The sequence below is a fragment of the Myotis daubentonii genome, chromosome 6 (genome assembly GCF_963259705.1).
Source record: "Myotis daubentonii chromosome 6, mMyoDau2.1, whole genome shotgun sequence".
Lineage (NCBI taxonomy): Eukaryota > Metazoa > Chordata > Mammalia > Chiroptera > Vespertilionidae > Myotis > Myotis daubentonii.
Genome location: NC_081845.1, coordinates 95,976,230 through 95,998,464, shown reverse-complemented (window position 1 = coordinate 95,998,464; position 22,235 = coordinate 95,976,230). Strand labels below are relative to the sequence as shown.

Below are 22,235 nucleotides of genomic sequence, written 5' to 3'. Positions count from 1 at the left end.
GGTCCTGGGGACATACAACTCCCAGCCAAGTTATAATGTGCTTTCTTTAATCAGAATAAAATAATCACAGTTAACAGAGGGTGGACCCAAAGAGGCCACAAGCTAAACTGACTAACTCAGGGAAGGCCTGCGTGGAGGTCTTGCAAGCTTGGAGACTTAAAGTAGCCACAAAGGATGGTCTGAAATTAAAACCTTTTAATTAAAAAGCAGTTTATGGTAGGTAGTCACACCCTAGGCCAGTATCTTCCCTGACAAAGGTCAATCTTTATCTCAACTGAGCTATTGTCTTTCTGCATCTATAATAGCATATCATTGGAATGTCAAAATAATTTTCCTTTTCTCTGGACCCCTCAAAGCACAGGCACCACTCTGTGGAGACCACAAGTCCCCTCATCATTACTGAGTTAATTGTTGACTGTTAATGATAACTAGAATGGGGAGCTGAGTTCCCCCCCCCGCCCCCCCCCCCCCGGGTTGTGTCTCATGATGCTGAAGAATGAGCTCTGTGGACCAGAAGATTTATGCAAAAACGTGGAAAGTTTATTATAAGCAGATTCAGACCCCTACATGGGGAGGGAGCCCAAAGATGGGTTACCCATGAAGCCTTATAGTCTAGGGGTATATATTTGCTCCAAACTGTTCTATATCTATCTATGTCCTCACCTGATTGGTTCCCTCATTGTTCTTGCCCAGCAATGGACCTGAACTGTCCTTGCTCCTCTGTGTCAATACACCTTGTTTCTACAGGCCCTCCCTTGGTTTCACATGCCTCCTGCTCTGTTATATAGTTAGTAAGGTGAAAAACATTCTGTTATTCCTGCATGGTTGGTTCCTGTGGTTAGGCTGCTCAAACTGCCATGTCGTCCCTGGCTATGTTCCACCTGCCTTTGTTTCTCACTGGACCCCTGTCCTTTCTGCCTGCGTTTCAAGCTAACTTCTCTCATTAATTATCCTACACTCACTTAAGTAAAAGAAGCATGTGTCTATCATTTTACTTTTTACCCAATCCCAGAGGTTTCCTTACTTTTCTTTCTCCCACTCCCTAACCTATCACCAATGGAGTTCATGTAACCCACTTACATCTCCTCTTTTGATGGTAATGTATAAAACAAGGTTAAAAAACTGCCATTCTTCAGGGTGCTATCTCAATACGTTGAGATTCTGCTTCCCAACAATTGTTGACAGTTTGGCTCAAATAAATTCACAAAAATTCTTTACAGGTTTGAATGTTGTTTTTCACATTAGCAAGAGTATCTTATAATGATTTCTTATAACTCATAGCTAGTCCCCAATGTTCTATATCTTCCCCTAACAGATCCCCACTAGGGAGCATGCAGGAGGCAGCTGATCAGTGATTCTCTTTCATCATTTTTTTTTTTAACAGTGATAAAATACTTTTATTTACTTTGTTGAGTAAGAGGATCATAAAAAAATTATTGCTAAAGTAGCTATCAGGCGAACAGAAAGGTGCTTTAAGAGTCCAGTTACCTTGGAGCTTATTTAAACTAAGAGGAAAAGGTCATAATGTTTTCATGCAATACATACTTGATTCTTTAAATAACAATTGTGACAAATAACAGAAATAATTAAGGAATGCTATACTTGTGATCCATACAAAACTCCAGCAACATTTTGAGTAGTACATAATTTAAAGAAATGTTTCAAACACTTTTCGAAATACTATTGTTGCCAATACATAGAACCATGCCTTAGGTGGGCATAGGAATGCAGTTTAGAAAAGAAATTTTTTAAAAAAAATCACACTGAAACTACTCAATTTCTTTAAAATCACTGAACAAGAAAAACAACATTGAACCGCCATACTGAGTTTACACAACTTCTATACAGTACCTTGACTTAAATCCAAGAGCAAAAGGTAAGACTCTCCTCCTCTATTTTTGGTAAACAACTGCATGGTAAACTTAGATGACTTTTCCCCCTGGATTTTACCTGGGAGTGGCCTTTTAAATTTTTTTTATTTAAAAGAGGGCAGGTTTGGCACTTTTATACTGATGTCACCAATGTTAATATTTCTTGGGATCTCAGGAAGATTCATATTCTTTACAGCTGAAACAGCACGGGCTGGAGCTCCCGCTAAGCCAGCCTCGGATTTCTCCAGTTTATTTTGTGCATCAATTTGTGTAACAATCTCATTCATGTTGGTCTCCAATACCATTCCCCCCATCACCATTTCTGCAAGAATATTGTGAACCTTGTCTACATGGAAAATTAAATCCAGTTCACAGACATTTTCAAAACACTTGTCTAATGTTTCCACAAATACTTGAATTAGATCTAAAATGCCAAGTTCACTTTCTGAAGAATCCACACAGAAGACAAAATATAACGTTGCATAATGTCTATAAATTAGTTTGTTGTCAGATCCTCCAATTAATAATCCTCCTTCTAAGAAATTACAAACATTTTCATCTCTCTTAGATACCAAATGGAATGTCTCCCTGATGATTTGCTGTTGTGTATCTTCACTGTACGGCTGGTAGAACTTGGAGAGCCGTGGCTTCCCGTGGTTGTTGAAGATGAGGATCGCCTTGATCATGGCTGAGCCGGGCGGGCCGGGTGGGCGCTGGGGGCCAGGGCGGGGGCGAGCGCTCGAGCCTCGCCTCGGGATCTCGCTGGCGATCCTTCCCAACCCCCTCTTTCATCATTGATGTTTCTATCTCTCTCTTCCTCTCACTTCCTCTTTGAAATCAATAAAAATACATTTTTTAAGAAGAAAGAGCCATGAGGACTCACCACCCAGAGCCAATCCCAAGGCTAAAAAGCACCCAGACTTTCTGTGAAAGAGGCTTATTTGCTCTTGTTGTAGCATTGGCCTGAGGTACAGGCATCTAACTTAGCACAAATCTAAGGATCTACTGAAATACTCTCCAAAACTGGAGGCATGCTTGCACACTCCCTCTGCCAGGCTCCTGGTTACCAGTGTTGGTTTCAAAACTTCCAAATTTGGCCCAGCTAGTGTTGCTCAGTGGTTGGGTATCAACCTATGAGCCAAGAGGTCACGGTTCAATTCCTGATTCTTGGTCAGGGCATATACTTGGGTGTTGGGTTTGATCCCCAGTGGGGGGCGTGCAGGAGGCAGCCAATTGAGATTCTTTCTCATTGATGTTTTTATCTCTCCTTCTCTGAAATCAATAAAAATATATATGTATATATTTTAAAAAGAACTTTCAAACCTGTAAAGAATTTTTATAAAACTTTATTTGAACCAAACACAGGATACATCTAGAATCAAGATCTCAACAGACTGAGATAAATGCTCCAGAGAATAAGTTTTCAGTTTCTTTAATGCATTTGAGAGTAAAGAGGGAACATAATGAAAATTATATGAAGGTGAGAGAAAGCAAGGGGGGCATCAGATTGCAAGACAGTTAACAAGATTACATGCTCTTTTCAGGGTGGTTATGGCTTATTTCAAAGGTATGTTAACCCAGATGCACAGACAATGGACAGGGCTTGCTTAAGGCAAAGGTAAACCTTTTACTAAAAGTTATATGCCTGGGGCTTGACTACCCACCATGAACTGCCCAGTTAGGGATTGATGATCAGATCACCCTGTGAGGTTACTTTTTATAGAACCCTTTTATCATCCACAGTCCATACCCAGGATCTCCCAGAATGAGTTCTGTGAACTTGATATCAAATCCAGGTTCAGCTGCCTGCCTGTTTCTCAAGAGCCAATAATAGACAGGGGCCAATGGAAGTGATAACCAGGATGGTGAGCTGAGGTTTTTTTTCACGTGGCTCAGGACACCGAAGAATGAGCTCCTTGGACCAGGAGATATATGTAAAAATGTGGAAAGTTTATTACAAGCAGATTCAGACTCCCACACAGGGAGGGGCCCCAAAATGGGTTGTCAGTGAAGCTACTCAGTCTAGGGATATATATGTATTACAAGCCTGCTCTATATCTACCTGTGTTGGCACCTGATTGATTCCCTTCTTGTTCTTGCCCAGCAATGGACCTTAACTTTCCCTGCTCCTGTGTCAGTACACCTTGTTGTTGCAGGCCCTCCCTTAGTTTCACATGCCTCCCTCTCTGTGTCCAAAAACATTCTATTATTTCTGCATGGTTGTTTCCTGTGATTAGGCTGCTCAAACTGCTGTGTCTGCCCCTGCTTATGTTCTACCTGCCTTTGTTTTCCACTGGACCCCTGCCCTGTTCTAACTTATCTCAGAAGGAAAGATGGTTTATTCCAAAGCCAGCAGCTTGAGAAGATGGGGGCTCTCATCACAAAGACCATCTAAACTCTCAGTGTAGGCAGGGGTTTAATGAGAGGCGTAGGGGAAGGCAGACTAAGGAAACCAAAGAGGTTGTGGGCTCCGTTGATGATACTATATGCCAGTCAGCACTATCTGCTTCAAAAACCATCCCCAAGCAGGTCTGGTTTTTGTTAGTTCAAGGTGAGCAAAGCTCCTGGAGCTAAAATGCCTGAAGGCAGAGTCTGCTTCCTTGGAGTTTAGCTCCTAGAGCCCTTGAAGCAAACAAGCTGTTGAGCTACAGCTGCCTGTGAATTTGCAAGTCATCATTTACAGAAACAATGTTAAAGGAATAGTGGGGTGGGTTACACACTTGTGAAGCACCTCAATTTTTACATTTGTTGCCCAGAGAACATCTGTTGATCACCTGGCTTTACTGGTCAGTGGAGCTTATGTTCATAATTTCCATCCTATCTAATAAAAGAGAAACATGGTAATTAGCTGTAACTTTGCTACCCTTCCCATTGGCTAATCAGAGGGATAAGCAAATTAACTGCCAACCAAGATGGCAGCCAGCAGCCAGGCAACTGACGCGAACAGGAGACTTGCTTGCTCCAGTGACGGGGGAAGCCAAGGTTCCCCGCCTGCGGCTGCTGGGCTCTGAGCTGCTCTCTAAGAAACATTGTTGCAAATATAGAAGCTAAACAAAACCCAGAAACCTGCTTTCAGCCGGCGATCTCAGAGCTGGAGTTGCAACAAAGTTTCAAATACAGAAGGTAAACAAAGCCCAGAAACCTGCTTTCAGCAGCCAAGGTCTCACAGCTAAAGCCGGCTCTCAGCTCCAGTAACAGCCATAGAAGGTAAATAAATCCCAGAATTTTAAAAAAAAGGAAAAAAAGGAGAGGTTGGGAGCTTCAGTCACCTGCCAGCCTGAAAACAGCCCTCAGCCCTTCACCCAGACTGGCCAGGCACCCCAGTGGGGACCTCCACCCTGAAGGGGGTGTGACCAGCTGCAAACAGCCATCATCCTCTCATCCAGGCTGGCCAGGCACCCCAGTGGGGACTCCCACCCTGATTCAGGACACCCTTCAGGGCAAACCAGCTGGCCCCCACCTGTGCACCAGGCCTCTATCCTATATAGTAAAAGGGTAATATGCCTCCCAGCACCGGGATCAGCGAAGCCGCAAGGCCCCCTAGCACTGGGATCAGCGGAGCAGTGAGGCCTCCCAGCACCAGGATCAGCAGAGCAGCGAGGCCTCCCAGCACTGGGATCAGCGGAGCCGCGAGGCCTCCCGGCCTGGGATCAGCAGATCCACAAGGCCTCCCAAATCTGGGATCAGCGGAGCCGCAAGGCCTCCTGGCACTGGGATCAGTGGAGCTGCGAGGCCTCCTAGCACCGGGATCAGCAGAGCAGTGAGGCCTCACTGCCCCTGTGTCAAGTGGAGCCACGAGGCCTCCCAGCACCGGGATCAGCAGAGCAGCAAGGCCTCCTGGACCCTGGAGCAGCCTGACAGGGGGCAGCGCCCTAACCCCCTGATTGGCCCTGCTCTCTGCCTCATAGGGGGGAGCTCCCCAACCCCCTGATCAGCCCTGCTCTGTGTGTGACAGGGTGCGGTGCCCCAAACCCCCCCCCCCATGGGCCCTGCTCTGTGTGTGACGGGGTGGAGCCGCAACCTCCCCATCGGCCCTGCCCTGAGTGTGTCAGGGGGAGTGCCCCAACCCCCTGGTTGGCCCTGCTCTGTGGGTGACAGGGGGCGGTGCCCCAACCCCCCAATCAGCTCTACCCTGAGAGTGACTGAGGGTGGCATCGCAACCTCCTGATTGGCCCTGCTCTGTGCATGACAGCGGGGAGCTCCCCAACCCCCTTATCGGCCCTGCTCTGTGTGTGACAGGGGGCAGCGCCCCAATCCCCTTATTGGCCAGCTCTGTATGTGACTGCTCACATTAAGTACATCAAGATTGGAGAGTTCCTGGGAAGAGACCCAATCACCACTGGGCACAAGGAATGTCATCTGTCTCTAGGCAGGCAGGTTCTGTAGCTGGTTCAGATGAAGGGAGAGCTTCATATCAGCTCACAAGCATCTGTTGGTTCTACAACATGAAGTCTTCATCAAATAACCTGCTCAGTTTAGCTGAAGATTCCCTTGGGCCAAGTGAAAGCAGACCTGTACAGAAGGTAACTTTGCTTACTTTTTCATTGAAAAACCATTAGGAAGCAGTTTATTTCAGTCATTTAAAGTCACTAGTTCATACACATAGGAGCTGCTGGTGACAAACAACCGGTGGGAACGATATTTAATGAAAAGCAGAATAACTGTCTTTGAAAGGCCCATCTGTTTCCTTAACTTGATCCCTGTGAGAGGCCATGTGACTGGACATCAGTACACAGGCCTTTGCATCATAACAAGGTAACCCATGACCTACAGGTCTCCCAGCTACTGTATTTGCAGCTGGAAGACCATAGAAGACCTTCGTGTGAGAGCAAGTTGTGCACACTGGAGCTCAACAGACCTGAGTTCAGCTTCCTTGAGAAAGCTGTGCTGTGCGTTCCATGGGGATAAAGTGAAATGGAAACAGAAAGGCCAGTAAGATCCATGCCAAATACGGAGGCACTCTGACTCTCACAAAAACCCATTTACATCCACTCAAAGCCCAGAGAACACTGTGCAAATTGCAAAAACAGCCACAAATACTTTGCAGTCTGTTAAGCACCCCCTGATCTGAGCTGGTGAGGGACTTGCTTTGACTAACAGGAGGGAGTGACACAATGCTGTGAGTTCTAGGTTAGGCTTAAGAGACTCTTGCACCAGGGAGCCTTCCAGCACCTTCTGGATGAGCCTCAGTCAGCCTGATGGATAGCAAACCCACATGGAAGGAGGCACAGCAGCCCCAGCTGAACCACTTGAGGCCACAGACCTGCGAGGGAGCCCACCTGAGGGCACCTGAGCCCAGCCCACAGCAGGAAGACTGCCCGAGTGGGCCCAGCACACTTTACTCTTACAGAACCAGGAGAAAAACCATTCAGTTTTGGGGTAGATTGTTACATAGAAACATCTGCCTGATGCCATCCTCTTCAGAGAAACCCCATTTCTGGGTGATTTCTAGGCCTCCTGGGTCCACAGGCATGACTGCCACAGGGAGGAGGCCCAGTGCATGAGGGAGAACTTATGGGCTGTCTCTGGCCTAGGCATGATGTTCTCAGTACCATTATCTACACTAATAAAAGAGAAACATGGTAATTGGCATACGACCGCTACCCTTCCCATTGGCTAGTCACCGAGATATGCAAATTAACTGCCAGCCAAGATGGCGGCCGGCAGCCAGGCAGCTTGAAAGTAACATGAGGCTTGCTTCAGTGATGGAGGACTCCAACGTTCCCCGCCTGCGGCTGCAGGCCTCTGAGCCTGCAGTTTAAGAAACTATGTAACAAATACCGCTGAACTTCAGCCAGCAGGATCACAACATTGTATGCAAAGGCCAGAAACCTACTTTCAGCAGCGGAGGCCTAAAAGCTGGAGCCAAGCCTCAAGTTAAAGCTGGCCCAGAATAAAAAAAAAAAATAAGAAAGAAAAAAAGGAGCAGTTGGGAGCTTCAGTCACCCCCAGCCTGAAAACAGCCCTCAGCCCCTCACCCAGACTGGCCAGGCACCCCAGTGGGGACCCCCACCCTGAAGGGTGTGTGACCAGCTGAAAACAGCCATCATCCCCTCACCTAGGCTGGCCAGGCACCCCAGTGAGGACCCCCACCCTGATCCAGGACACCCTTCAGGGCAAACCAGCCAGCCCCCACCCATGCACCAGGCCTCTATTCTATATAGTAAAAGGGTAATATACCTCCCAGCACCGGGATCAGCGGAGCCGTGAGGCCTCCCGGCACCCGGATCAGCGTGACAGGGGGCAGCAACCAAACCCCCTGATCACCCTGCGGCTCTGTGTGTGACAGGGGGCGGCACCCCCCTCCCCCACGGGCCCTGCTCTGTGTGTGACGGGGTAGAGCCATAACATCCTCATCGGCCCTGCCCTGAGTGTGAGAGTGGTGGAGCCCCAACCCCCTGATCGGCCCTGCTCTGTGGGTGATAGAGGGCGGTGCCCCAACCCGCTGATCCACCCTGCTCTGTGTGTGACAGGGGACGGTGCCCCAACTCCCCTATCGGCCCTACTCTCTGAGTGACAGGGGGGAGCTCCCCAACCCCCTGATGGGCCCTGCTGTGTGCGTGACAGGGGGCAGCGCCCCAACCCCTGATTGGCCCTGCTCTGTGCATGACAGGGGGTGGCGCCGCAACCTCCCCATCGACCCTGCCTTGAGTGTGACAGAGAATGGTGCCCCAACCCCCCAATCGGCCCTACCCTGAGCGTGACTGAAGGTGGCATCAAAACCTCCCAATCCGCCCTGCTCTGTGCATGACAGGGGGCGGTGCCCCAACTCCCCAGTCGGCCCTGCTCTGAGCCTGTCCAGGGGCTGCACCTAGGGATTGGGCCTGCCCTCTGCCACCCGGGAGCAGGCCTAAGCCAGCAGGTCATTATCTCCCGAGGGGTCCCAGACTTCGAGAGGGCACAGGCCAGGCTGAGGGAACACCCCTCCCCCCCCGAGTACACAAATTTTTGTGCACCGGGCCTCTAGTCTTTATTAATAATAGTTCATCTGGGAATACTTGCCATGTGCCGGGTATTGTACTGTATTCAAACCTTGTAACTTGTAAATATTATAATTTCATGTCATCATAGCAACTATCATGCATAGTTTTCACCCCGTTTCTAGGAAAGAACCCTAAGCCTCCTGTATTTTGAGGAGTTGCACAGGCTGACGCAGCAGATGAAATCAGAAGCAGTCTGAGTACTTGGTTATTTGATTACAAAGCCCATCTTTCCTGTACTTTGCTTCTCTGGACTCTGCCTTGTTGTGAAGCATCTTTAACGACTGCGATGGTGGAGGTCTTGGCCTTTGGAGTAGAAGCTCCAATGCTTCATAAGCAGGGCTGTATCGGGGCAAAGTAGCTGGAAGTCAGAACTAAAGAATTTGAAAATATACAGGTTTTTAGAGACTGTTATAAATGAATTAGAATGAACATGAGTAGTGTCTAAATAATTTCTTAGAGGGCTCTCCAATGATATAAATTACAATGGCACAGCACATTCATATTGACAATTTTAATTATTAAATAAATATCATGTAAATCAGTACTTTTAAAGAAAATTGTTTGGTAAAGTAATATTTTAAACTCTAAATTTTATTTCCAACATTGATTTATACAAGAGCCTTTAATTTTCTTATTAGACAAAGGTAACAAATTAGTTTTTTGTCCAAATGGTACACCATATCTCTACCTGAATCTAATTCACTAATAATTTTACTTTATGTTAAAACTATGATCTGAAAACAGAAGCAACTGGAACAGTTTCTAGTGTGACACCTGGAGAAGCAAGAGGAGAGACACAGATCTCTCTCTTTTTTTTTTTAATTAAATCTTTATTGTTCAGATTATTACATTAGTTACTCTTTTTTCCCACCATAACTCCCCTCCACCTAGTTCCCACCCCACCCTCCACCCTCACTCCCCACCCACTGTCCTCATCCATAGGTGCACGATTATTGTCCAATCTCTTCCCTCACCCCACACCCACACCCCCCCCCAAGTATAGTCCATTCCCTTTCTATGTCCCTGATTCTATTACAATCGCCAGTTCATACTGTTCATCAGATTATTTATTCCCTTGATTTTTAGATTCACTTGTTAATAGATGTGTATTTGTTGTTCATAATTTGTATCTTTACCTTTTTCTTCTTCTTCCTCTTCTTAAAGGATACCTTTCAGCATTTCATATAATCCTGGTTTGGTGGTGATGAACTCCTTTAGCTCTTCCTTATCTGTGAAGCTCTTTATCTGGCCTTCACTTGTGAATGATAGTTTTGCTGGATAAAGTAGTCTTGGTTGTAGGTTCTTGGTATTCATCACTTTGAATATTTCTTGCCACTCCCTCCTGGCCTGCAAAGTTTCTGTTGAGAAATCAGCCGACAGTCGTATGGGTACTCCCTTTTAGGTAACTGATTTTCTTTCTCTTGCTGCTTTTAGGATTCTCTCTTTGTCTTTTGCTCTTGGCATTTTAATTATGATGTGTCTTGGTGTGGTCCTCTTTGGATTCCTTTTGTTTGGGGTTCTCTGCACTTTCTGGACTTGTAAGTCTATTTCTTTCACCAGATAGGGGAAGTTTTCTGTCATTATTTCTTCAAATAGGTTTTCAATATCTTGCTCTCTCTCTTCTTCTGGCACCCCTATAATTCGGATGTTGGTATGCTTGAAGCTGTCCCAGAGGCTCCTTACACTATCTTCGTATTTTTGGATTCTTTTTTCATTTTGCTTTTCCGGTTGGGTGTTTTTGTTTCTTCGTATTTCAAATCTTTGACTTGATTCTTGCGATCCTCTGGTCTGCTGTTGGGAGTCTGTATAATATTCTTTATTTCAGTCAGTGTATGCTTAATTTCTAGTCGGTTCTTTATCACAACATCAAGGGTCTCTTTAGATTTCTTGAGGATCTCACTACATTTATCATCGGTCCCACCAGTCTTCTTGAAGACCTCACTACATCATCGGCGGTCTCACTGGTCTTTTCTAGGGCCTTATTAAGTTTATCAGCGGCTTCTAGACAGCTCTTTAAAGACCTTAAAAGTGTGGTTTTGAACTCTATATCCAGCAGTTTGCTTTCCTCCAATTCTGTCGTTTGTGTCCTGTTTCTTTGTCTCGGCATTTTTTATGCTTCACTGTGTCGATAGAGTTCCTTTGTGTGCTAAGTGTCCCAATTACCTGAGGTAGACACTCTTGGTGCACCCCCTTGTGGGCTTTGTGCACAGTCTTGTTGTAATTAAGCCTTGATTGTTGTAGTTATCACTGTGAGGAATTGACCTCCAGGCCAATTGGCTGTGAGAATCAGCTGTGTCTGCAGTGGGAGAACTTCTGTGCTGGAGACACCCCTCTGGGGCTAGAGTTGCTTCAATGGGGCTTTGGTGCTCACTGAGTCTTCCCCCGAGTATGTCTTTTATGGTTCCACAGAGCTGCAAACTGGATGGTGCCACTCTGACCTCTGGGCTTCCTGGCTCCTGGATCTCTAGGGAGGTGCTAATCTAGCCTTTGCCTGAGGCTATCCAGCAAAAGTCTCCCTGCAGGGCTTGGGCGGGGCGGGTACCACGGGATCAACAGGGCGGGGTTAGTAATTATGGCTGTTCTCAGTCTTGCCCTCAGAGGCTCTGCTTCTCAGTATCCCAGTAATTGCTGCAAGCCCCACGGAGAGAAAGCTACCCTAGGGTTCTGAGCGATGCCAGACAGTCCCCCTTCTCCCATATGAGTCTGGGTCCCTAGAGACTTGCCTGGAGCTGGAGCTCAGAGTCTGAGACTGCCTCCCGATTGAAAACAACAACCATGCCCTCAGCCGCCAGCTCACTCCGCATGCACTCCGCACCTTAGTATTTCACTTCAGCACTGCACCTCCTCTGAGTCTGGGTATGATATTCTCTTTCCTCCTAGTTGTAGAACTTCCACTCAGCCAGCCTTCCTGTGGTTCTGGATGATGTCCGTTCCGTCTTTTAGTTGTATTTTTGAAGTGGTTGTTCGAGGCAGCAAACTCCGGTGTTTACCTATGCCGCCATCTTGGTTTCTCCCCCAGATCTCTTAGTTACTGACAGTACCTTCTTGTCCTTTCACTTGATCCACAGGATGTGATATCAGAGGCTGCACCTTCAACTCTTCATTCAAGATACAATTTTGAACCTGCATGTTTAACACCCTAACTCCCTAATTTAAGTTGAATTAAAAAAAAAAAACTGTTATATTTATAGGTGAAAATTTTGAGCACCATGAAGAAAGGTTTCATTCATTTGCCAAGATCTTGAGCAGTTTCTGCAAGGTACAGGGCAGGTAAGTCTGGATCCAGGACAAAGCATTGAAACATGTGATTTACTGTGAGAAAGGAGGTACTACCCGGTAAATGGAGCTCATCTCAAGTGGAAGCGCTTTCTTTACTTCTCAATGTATTTTTATTGATTTTAGAGAGGAAGGGAAAGGAGAGATAGAAACATCAATGATGAGAGAGAACCATTGATTGGCTTCCTCCTGCACGCCCCACAACCTGGGCATGTGTCCTAACTGGGAATTGAACTGTGACCTCCTGGTTCATAGGTTGCTATTCAACCACTGAGCCATGCCAGCCAGGCTCAAGTACAAGCTCTTGATTCATAACAGCAGACCCATTCCCCCCCAAAAAACTGATAAGACCATCTTCAGGTTCAAATATCTATCCTAATTATTTGAGGACACTGGATTCTGAATCCACAGAGAAGGAGACCCCTCCCCAGCAAGGCTTCATGGCTTGCCTCATGAAATTTTATCTCTGCCACTTACCAGCTGTGTGAGCCTGGGCACCTCACCTCTCTGCTTCAAGGCTCTCCTTATAAAATAGGACTGGTATTAAAGCATGGCAGGTATATGTAAGGAATCCTAGGAATTCATTCCAAGTGCAGTATGTGTATATCTTCACAATAACCTACCAGGGTCCTATCAATGCCCCCAGCCAAAGGCCATGGAGAGCACACCTGTGGGTGAACAAGCTGATGTTATGTCACCACAGTGAGGGAGACACTCACTTTGGGGAATTGTGAGGCATCTCCATAGGAAGGTGTTGGAACCAAAGAAGCAGAATCAGGAGGAGACGTCTATTCAGAGAATTACTGCAGGACCAGTTTATACAGTTGTGGGGAACTGGGCAAGTCCAAGATACACAGGGCAGACCTCTGTCAGGAGGGGCGGCTGGAACTCTCAGCACAGCTCAAGCTGCAGCCCAGAGCATAATCCCCTCCCTCAGGTAAGCCTCACTCTGCACCTGGAACTTTTCAGTTGACGGATCCGGCTCAGTCACATTACCAAGCATGACCTCTGTCACTCAGTCAATAGATTGTGGGCTTTAGTCACATCTACAAAATATCAACATTTGATTGACTATCAGGGGCCTATAACCTAGCTGACACATAAAACTGATCATTAACCTCAGGGTTTAGGCTGGTAGGTGATCTTGGGAAGGATTTGAGAAATACTTTGTTCTTTTTTAAAAATATATATATTTTATTGATTTTTTTACAGAGAGGAAGGGAGAGGGATAGAGAATTACAAACATTGATGAGAGAGAAACATTAATCAGCTGCCTCCTGCACACCCCCTACTGGGGATGTGCCCACAACCAAAATACATTCCGCCCACAACCAAAATACATTCCCTTGACTGGAATCGAACCTGGGACCTTTGAGTCCGCAGGCCGACTCTCTATCCACTGAGCCAAACCAGTCAGGGCGAGACTTTGTTCTTAATTGGATTCTGTTAGGAAGTGGGTGCTGGGGTAGGTAGTTCTATAATTGGGCATCTTAATACATTTTACCTGAAAGGAAGGAAGGCGATACTGAAGCTTGAGCTCTAATTGGTAGAGAAGCAGCAGTCAGCTCTCGCTGGGTAGCCTCGTTGGGAAATGCCAAGGTTGTGGGTTCAGTCTCCAGTCACATACAAGAAGCAACCAATTAATGCATAAATATGTGGAACAACAAATCAATGTTTCTCTTATATTCTCTCTCTCTCTCTCTCTCTCTCTCTCTCTCTCTCTCTCTCAAATCAATCAATTAAAAAAACAATAAAAAGGGGCAGCAGTCATTCACGTTACCCGGGAGAGAGGTGCTTGGCCGTTTTTGTGGCTCAGACAATGTCCATGTTCTGGTTCTTTAGGTCTGTGAGAACCAGCAGGCACACACGGGAGAGGAGGTTCTGTTTTCATACCTTCCCTCCTTTCATGGAGAATTCCCTCAAGTACAGTCGGAGTGGAGGCTGCGTCAGAATCTCAGAACCTGGGGATTTCCCAGTCCCTGCCAGGCCTCCTGGTACACACTCTTCAGCCGGCAACTGTGGTGTCATCACAGAGGGCGTTTCTGATTGGCCAGAACCTGAACTGCAGGGTTTGGTTTGGGTGTTTTTAGATTTCTTCTTCAGCTTGGTCCTCCCATTGCTCTACAACTCAGAGCAGCAACTGCTGAGACCACCTTGAGAAGAGGATGGCCCTAAACAGAGCCCTGATTTGGGGGGCCCTCGCCCTGACCACCTTGCTGAGTCGCTGTGGAGGGGAAGACATTGTGGGTGAGTGCTCCACTGAGCCATGTGGGGACTGGACTGGGAAACAGAATTGGAGGGTAAAAAAGATAGAGATTTGCATAGAAATAATAGAGATTCCTCAAAGGCATCCTCAATATTAAGCAGATCCAGCAATTATGGTCCTTCCTCCTGTGGGAAACCAGAGTCCCCATCCAGTCTCTGCTACCTGAGCCGTTGCACATTGCACCACGGCCATCATCCTGGTTCTAATGTTGGATCTATGGCATTCATGCGTGATTGCCTCAAAGATTAGGATGTTTTCACAACAATTCATGAACCATTGCTCCCAAATTTTTCTGAACAACTATTGGAACTTTTTATATTTCTCCTGTAGTTTACCTTGGGTTAAAGAGTTTCATGAATTATGTGTACTGTCTATATATATAAAAGCCAAAGTGACTGGCCGAACGGCCGAACGGCCGACCTTTCAACCCTCCAACCAGTAGCCATGACACACACTCACCACCATGGGGCAGACGCTCAACACAGAAGCTGCTGAGCAACAGCAACTGTGCACAGTGCCTTCTTACACACCGGGACCCCTCAGGGGATGTCGGACTGCCAGTTTCAGCCCGATCCCCTCAGGTCAGGGTGAGGAGCCCCACCTGCCCGAGGGACCCTGCTCACTCCACAGACACCCTTTGAGCCCTGGCGCTGCCCCAGGTGCAGCCAGCCAGGAGGGACCCAGGGAGGTTGGCCCCAGAGCATGTCCAGCCCATCTCGCCCAGTGCCACCCTGCCAGTCACTTTCTAATTAATTTACTTTCAATGTGCATAAATCCATGCACCAGGCCTCTAGTGTAGATATAAAGAAGGGTTCTTTGCTTTCTCTCAGATTCACATACATTTCCAAGCTGAAAACTGACATGGGTGGGGAGTGGGTAAGCAGCCTTCAGACAAGGCATTTTGTCATGTGATTTTCACTTAATCTCAGTTACCTCTTATGCATCACCTTATAAAATATCAAGTGAAATAGGTATAAGATATGCTTCCCCAGTAAGAAAGACCAATAAATGTCAATGATATTTTAAAATTACTTCTATAACAGGTATAGCTGTATAATTATTCTTTAACAAATCAGGAATGTCTTTACTTTTATTTTAAAATTGAGAAATTTATGGTGAAACTGGGTGATTTAAACTATATTAGTCTCACATTGTCAGCCAAAATGGCCTGTCCTTCACCACATCTAAGGAAGCTCTGTAAGAGGAAGATTGGGCATCCAATCATCGTCTGGTCCCCTGGGCTCCTCCACCTCTGTCGCTCACCTTTCTACCCTCTCTTCTTCCTTCCTTTACCCACATTTCTTTCCAGGGTCTTTTTCCTGCTGTTTTATTGGCATGAAGAGTGGATTTGTAAAAGCAAAGTAGAAAAACCAAGCACTGTAGTTCAAGGGGAAGTGAACTGGAGGTTACCCTGATCTTCGGTGACATTATTAACCATGGCTGCCCCCAGGCTTCTTGGTTTGGTAGGAAAGTTTTGCCTGCTTCTCCAGAGCATGTCCAAGTTCCCTTTTCTCAAAGTCACTGCAGAGTGCCCTGGTCCGGCTCCACATACCCCCCACAGTGGGCACCGGGCCGAGGGTCTGCAATGCCTGTTGCACCCCATGAAAATGTTTTCCTTTCTTTTAAAATTAGAACAAAAAATGAACTTTTAGGGTAGAAGAAACTATTTTAATTTAGCCTGAATTATATTTGTGTTTATACCAATATGGTCATAAAATATTATTTTTTAATATTTTTATGGAAAAATAAAGGCCCACCTAACAACAGTGCTTAGGGCTCAGGAGTCATAATACAGTCATCACCACTGAGTCTAACTTTCACAGGATGCTGCTACCTTCTTGTCTGTCAGTCTTCCCCAAATCTCTGTCGTCCTGGAGAATAGTGCTCTCATTTGCTACACAGTTTGAGCACCAGGAGCTCAGTGCTGGGACTCAGATGAAGAAACATGCTGTCTGCTCCAGAAGGAGCTCAGATTAGCAATGGGGCAACACAGTGCTGGGCAGGACAGTGGGCCCAGCGAGGCTGAAACTGAAAGTGAGCAGTTCCAGCTGGTGCAGTGATGTCCGTCAGCAGCAGCATGCAGCCAGGACATGTGCAGATGAAAAGAATATTTGTATATATTCATGTTTGAAAATGGAGGCTTTGCTGGGATGAGGACTAGATAAACTTGCAAAGAGGACATTTGCATGGAGGGGCTGGAGGTCATAATGTGGTCAAAACTATGCTTAAGGAGAGGACTTAGCCAAGAAGATGGTAACTAAGCAGACACTTCAAGAATGAACTGGAGGTGTCCAGGAGATCCTGGAAGATAATCTGAGGGAGGAAAACAGACCCTTGTAAAGACCAAGGAGCATGAAAGGGTGACGTCTGGTTTGATGGGCAGGTGAGGTATTTGTGGAAAACTCAGCAAGTACACCTATTGGCTTCTTACTCACCTGACTCCCCTGTTCATTAAGCTCCCCACTGGCAGAGACCATGCATGGTCCGTGTGTTACTCCTCACTCCTCACAATGTCTGAAACCTTGTTGATACTCGGGAAATAGGAAGGGAGGGAAGAGGAAACAGTAAAAGGCTCAGACAAGTTGTCCAATCAGGCCCACCTGGGCGGAGTCAGCTGTGCTGGCTGCCTTCTGCTTTGGCTTCATACCAAGTCCACTGTCCATTCCAGGGAAGGGCCAGAGTTTTCCTTGAGTCCCCAACAAGGTAAGTCTTGAGTCAGAAAAAGGAGAGGTTTAGTAACGTCCTTCAAGAAAAGAAGAGGGTGGGAAGTGACAGGAATCCAAAGTCTAATGAAGTTTCCAGTTTCATTTCAGAGGAAACCAGGTGCTCTCCCCTAAGGACCACCCTGTTACAGAAGCAGAGACCTTAGCCCTGGCTGGTGGCTCAGTGGTTAGAGTGCTGGCATGCCCATGGAAAGGTCATTGGTTTGATTCCTAGTCAAGGGCAGGTACCTGGGTTGTAGGTTCAATCCCCAGAGTCACCTGCGAGAGGCAACCAATTGATCTGAGACGTTTCTCTCTCTCTTTCTCCCCCCTCCCTCCCACTCTCTCTCTAAAAAAATAAAAAAAAAATAAAAAAAAATTAATGGAAAAAATATCAGGTGAGGATTAACAAAACAACAAAAACTGAAAAAAGCAAAGACCTTAGAAGCATTGTTTACCTTTTATGTGTTTTGTGATGTTGTGACTTCCCTTATCCTATTCTTTCTTATTCCCTAAAATAGAGGCAATTCTTTAAAAATGATACCGGATGTGCTTCTGTTGGTTAAAAAAATAAAAGGAGGAAGGAATCCTTGCATAGAACATGTTCTGTTCTGAGCCAGTCCTGAGGGGAGAGGACCCACAATGAATGTGTTATTAACCGATGAAGAAATTGAGAGAGAAAACTTATGAGCAGAGGGAGGTAAACTGAATCTCTGGAAAGAAAGCTAAGGCCATGGCCATTCATTCATTCTTTGTTCCACCCATTTCAGTATTTATCCGAGGTGCCAGGGGCTGAGCTAGGCAGGCAGCGAACAGCAGTGAACAGACCTGTGGAATTCTGTTCCTGTGACAGAAGTGAATGTGGGAGTGGAGAGGCAGCTGGATTCTAACAGAACAACCAGGGGAGGGAGCAGGCACTGGAGACAGTCTGCAGGCTGTGCCTAAGGAGCAGCCCTCAATGTTTGCACGTCTGTTTCTTGTCACTTTGTTTAACGAGATCCTTTCTCTCCTGTGTTTTGCACCTCCCTGCTCCCACCTCACTCATCAGCTGACCATGTTGCTGCCTATGGCGCAAGCTTCTACCAGTCTTACGGTCCCTCAGGCCAGTACACTTTTGAATTTGATGGAGACGAGGAGTTCTACGTGGACCTGAAGAAGAGAGAGACTGTCTGGCGGCTGCCTGGGTTAAGTGAATTTGGAGGTTTTGACCCACAGGGTGGACTGAGAAATGTGGCTACTGCAAACCACAACCTGGACATCCTGATTAAACGCTACAACTCTACCGCTGCTATCAATGGTGTGTATCCACCATTCTGTCTCTTTACCAAATCAACCCTTCATACCAGGCCTCACTCCCTTCTCGCCTCGGATAGATTCCCTTCACTCTGTAAAATGCTCTCCTTTCCAAGGAGTCCCAGATCTTCTCATGGAATTTGCTGAGCCCTCATCCTCTCCCTTCTTACAAATCACATATTTCCATGAAATACAGATTCTTGCACCCACACTGCAATCCTCCACTCCTTCAAGGATAGGTCCCTTAGACGCCCTACCCTAACAAGGGGCCCACAGAGTGACAGGCGGGCAGTGTACAGCTGCTCACAAGCAGAGGGAACAAGAGCATCTCTGCTCTCCGATGGGGAAACGTAGGTGGGAGGCCCCTCCAGGACGCAGGGACCCTCAGGGCAGAGCTGCCCATGATTCTAAACCCAGTGCTGTTTCCTCACCGCAGAGGTTCCTGAGGTGACTGTGTTTCCCAAGGCTCCCGTGGAGCTGGGCCAGCCCAACACCCTCATCTGTGCCGTGGACAACATCTTCCCTCCTGTGATCAACATCTCATGGCTGAGCAATGGGCACTCAGTCACGCAGGGTGTTTCTGAAACCAGCTTCCTGACCAAGAGGGATCATTCCTTCCTCAAGATCAGTTACCTCACCTTCCTCCCTTCTGCTGACGACGTCTATGACTGCAGGGTGGAGCACTGGGGGCTGGACCAGCCCCTCCTGAAGCACTGGGGTGGGTATGAGCCCCACGCCTTTTGGTGCCTTCTTTTCTCTGTCAGATCAGACACTCTGCCTTTTAGCTCCTAAATCTCATGGCCCAAAGCCTCCTTTCTACACTTCAAGGATTTCTGATGGCAGACTTCATTATTCTCCCTCAACCTGGAGCCAAGTCTTTGTAGACCCAACACTACCCCTCCCACCCCATCTTGTACACATGCTGTGAGGCAACCTTCCGCATTCTGACCTCCATCACCTCACTCCCACAGAGCCCGAGATTCCAGCCCCCATGTCAGAGCTGACGGAGACAGTGGTCTGCGCCCTGGGGCTGGCCGTGGGCCTCGTGGGCATCATCACGGGCACCGTCTTCATTATCCAGGGCCTGCGCCCAGCTGGTGCCTCCAGACACCAAGGGCCCTTGTGAGTCACACTCCAGAAAGGTAAGGATTCCCATGTGTTAGAGCTGGGACCTGGAGACACAGGACAGGAGGAAGGAGAGTGGGAAGTGATTGTGGACACAACTGTGGTTGAAGAGTCAGTAGAATTGGGAAAGAGTATGAAGATAGCACAGAGCCCCTGAGACCAATGAATCTCGTGTCTGTCCTGTTACTGCAGGTGCGTTCCAATCTTAAGAGCAGAAGAGTGGACATGCTCGGTGACCTGGCACTATTCTGGCCAAGTCCATCATATGCCTTCTCTCCTCCAATGCCCCTCCTGTCATCTCTTCTCTGGGACTTAAGGTGCTGTGTCCTCGCAGAGTTCACAAACCCTTGGAATTCACCCCCTCACTTCTGACATTTTTTCTTTTCTCAGCTGTTACCCACTATGGAGACCCCTGGGATATGCCTCATTCCTTGTGGCTCTGATCTGATATCTCCATGGAAACAATAAATCCCCTTTATGAGATTGTTTATTGAATTTTTTCCTCTCTTTCATCTCAGGGCTGAGTAGGACCATGGCTAAGAATGGCAAACCCTCATGCTTCAGGCCCCTTTCATTTTACCAATCATATTTGACGTCCAGTAACAAAAGAGCAACCAAATAAAGCCTGATTTCTTAGATGAGATTAAGATTTCTCTGTTCATTTGGTTCCCATCCTTGGCCACTGCCTCTCCCCCCCCCCCCCCCCAATTCAGGCATCAGTGAGGATCATATATACCCTCTGCCCTTGGTGCGGTTTTGTTCAGCAGAAATACAAAACCAAGAAGGAAGTCCATACTTACTATAATATAACTTTCAAAAGTTATGACAGGAAAGTTAAGGGAAAGGAAATTTGAATTTCAAAAGTACCAAAAAGTGAAAAAAAATTTCTCAAAACTTTAAATTTGTAAAGTTAATGATGATATTAGAAACTTTCTCTCTTCTCTTTACCTTTGAGGAGATAAAAATTCTCTAGGCAGGAGAAGAAATGGAAGTCAGTCAGGAGGGCATTAGAATGAGACAACAATGCTTTGTCCTTACTTAGGGTTAGTAACAAGTAGGGAAGGGGCGGGAGTGTAGCTCTCCTCGCCTCCTGGATGAGTCCTGCTGGCTAACCTGTGGATTTGCCTGTGCCACCCTGGCATGTGAGGGACACAGGGTGAATGTGGCTGCAGGGAGTGTCCAGGCAGGTAAGCCCCATCAGCATCACCAGATCCCAGTGTCCCTGTGCACCTGGGAGCAACAGAACAGTCCGCTACCCCAGCCCCCCTCTGCTCCTGGCTAAGGAAGGGGAGCCTGTGAGGGAGAAAGCACCCAGGGCCACAGGGATGAGATAACGCAGCAGAGGTGGTGGGTGCCGGCCTGCTCTGGATTCCCTGTCTCCCAGTGGAAACCCTGCCAGGGAGATGCACCCAGAGAGGGACGCTCTGGTGCTCTGAGTGTGTCCAACACTTCACTCCTGAGCGTGTGTGTGACCTGACGTGGAGCCATCGAGCCCTTTGCAACTGTGTTCCCCGCGTTGCCTCAGTCATTCAGCCCCACATGACTGCTCCACACATTGCAGCTCGGATGGCACGATGGAACAGCCCCAGGGTGTGTGAGACTGTCCCTGTCTGTGCCATCTGCCTCCGGGAGCTTAACATGTAACTGGGAGAGACAGGTACTAACAGAATAACTGATGTAGCATAGTTTGGTACAAAGAAACCTAAATCCAAATCCAGTGCCTTATAGCTAGTATTTTGAACTGTGTAACACTAGGGTTAAGTATCTAACATTCTGAGCCACATTTTTCTCAACTCCAATGTGGGAATGATACTTACTTCATAGAAATATTGACAGAATTTGAATAATCTTGATATACAGGCAGTGCCTTAAGATGGTGCACAAATACCTTGCTAGTGCTCCTTCAGCAGCACATTTACCAAAATCGGAACAACACTGAGATTAGCAGGGCCCTTGCGCAAGCATGACACACAAATTAGTGAAGCGTTCCATGATCTTTTACATAGATGCCTAACCACCGTGCTGTACACCTGAGACTAATATAAAACAACTAGAGGGAGGCCTGGTGCACAAAAATTTGTGCACTCGGGGGGAGGAGGGTCCCTCAGCCTGGCCTGTGCCCTCTCACAGTCTGGGACCCCTCGGGAGATAACGACCTGCTGGCTTAGGCCTGCTCCCGGGTGGCAGAGGGCAGGCCCAATCCTTAGATGCAGCCCCTGGTCGGGCTCAGAACAGGGCCAATTGGGGAGTTGGGGCATCGCCCCCTGTCATGCACAGAGCAGGGCGGATTGGGAGGTTGCGATGCCACCCTCAGTCACGCTCAGGGTAGGGCCGATTGGGGGGTTGAGGCACCACCCCCTGTCACACTCAAGGCAGGGTCGATGGGGAGGTTGCAGCACCACCCCCTGTCATGCACAGAGCAGGGCCAATCAGGGGGTTGGGGAGCTCCCCCCTGTCACTCAGAGAGTAGGGCCGATAGGGGAGTTGGGGCACCGTCCCCTGTCACACACAGAGCAGGGCGGATCAGCGGGTTGGGGCACCGCCCTCTATCACCCACAGAGCAGGGCCGATCAGGGGGTTGGGGCGCCACCACTCTCACACTCAGGGCAGGGCCGATGGGGAGGTTATGGCTCTACCCCGTCACACACGGAGCAGGGCCTGTGGAGGTGGGGGTTGGGGTGCCGCACCCTGTCACACACAGAGCCGCAGGGCGATCAGG

The 22,235-nt window shown here is 47.5% G+C and overlaps 2 protein-coding genes and 1 non-coding gene across 3 annotated transcripts; 2 read left to right on the top strand and 1 right to left on the bottom strand.

Annotated features, from left to right (window-relative positions):
• Nucleotides 1–1,368: 1,368 nt before the first annotated feature.
• LOC132237497 (AP-3 complex subunit sigma-1) lies at nt 1,369–2,647 on the bottom strand. Its single transcript, XM_059702045.1, has one exon. It carries the CDS (start codon nt 2,555–2,557, stop codon nt 1,976–1,978), a length of 582 nt encoding a protein of 193 aa, XP_059558028.1. The 5' UTR covers nt 2,558–2,647; the 3' UTR covers nt 1,369–1,975.
• Nucleotides 2,648–14,224: 11,577 nt separating this feature from the next.
• Nucleotides 14,225–19,999, top strand: LOC132237496 (SLA class II histocompatibility antigen, DQ haplotype D alpha chain-like). The gene is made up of 4 exons (XM_059702044.1): nt 14,225–14,377; nt 18,147–18,395; nt 18,828–19,109; nt 19,363–19,999. The coding sequence occupies exons 1-4, from the start codon at nt 14,296–14,298 to the stop codon at nt 19,515–19,517; spliced, it is 768 nt and encodes a 255-aa protein (XP_059558027.1). The 5' UTR covers nt 14,225–14,295; the 3' UTR covers nt 19,518–19,999.
• A 1,412-nt stretch (nt 20,000–21,411) lies between these two features.
• Nucleotides 21,412–21,514, top strand: LOC132237758 (U6 spliceosomal RNA). The gene has a single exon (XR_009453600.1). It is a non-coding gene; the product is annotated as a U6 spliceosomal RNA (small nuclear RNA).
• Nucleotides 21,515–22,235: the final 721 nt, after the last annotated feature.

What these genes read in the sequence shown, in the direction of transcription:
- LOC132237496 (XM_059702044.1), top strand. Translation starts at nt 14,296, where the DNA reads ATGGCCCTAAACAGAGCCCTGATTTGGGGGGCCCTCGCCCTGACCACC. An exon ending in TGGAGGGGAAGACATTGTGG is followed by an intron (nt 14,378 to 18,146) that starts GTGAGTGCTCCA and finishes CTCACTCATCAG; the next exon opens with CTGACCATGTTGCTGCCTAT. An exon ending in CTCTACCGCTGCTATCAATG is followed by an intron (nt 18,396 to 18,827) that starts GTGTGTATCCAC and finishes TCCTCACCGCAG; the next exon opens with AGGTTCCTGAGGTGACTGTG.
- LOC132237497 (XM_059702045.1), bottom strand. Translation starts at nt 2,557, where the DNA reads ATGATCAAGGCGATCCTCATCTTCAACAACCACGGGAAGCCACGGCTC.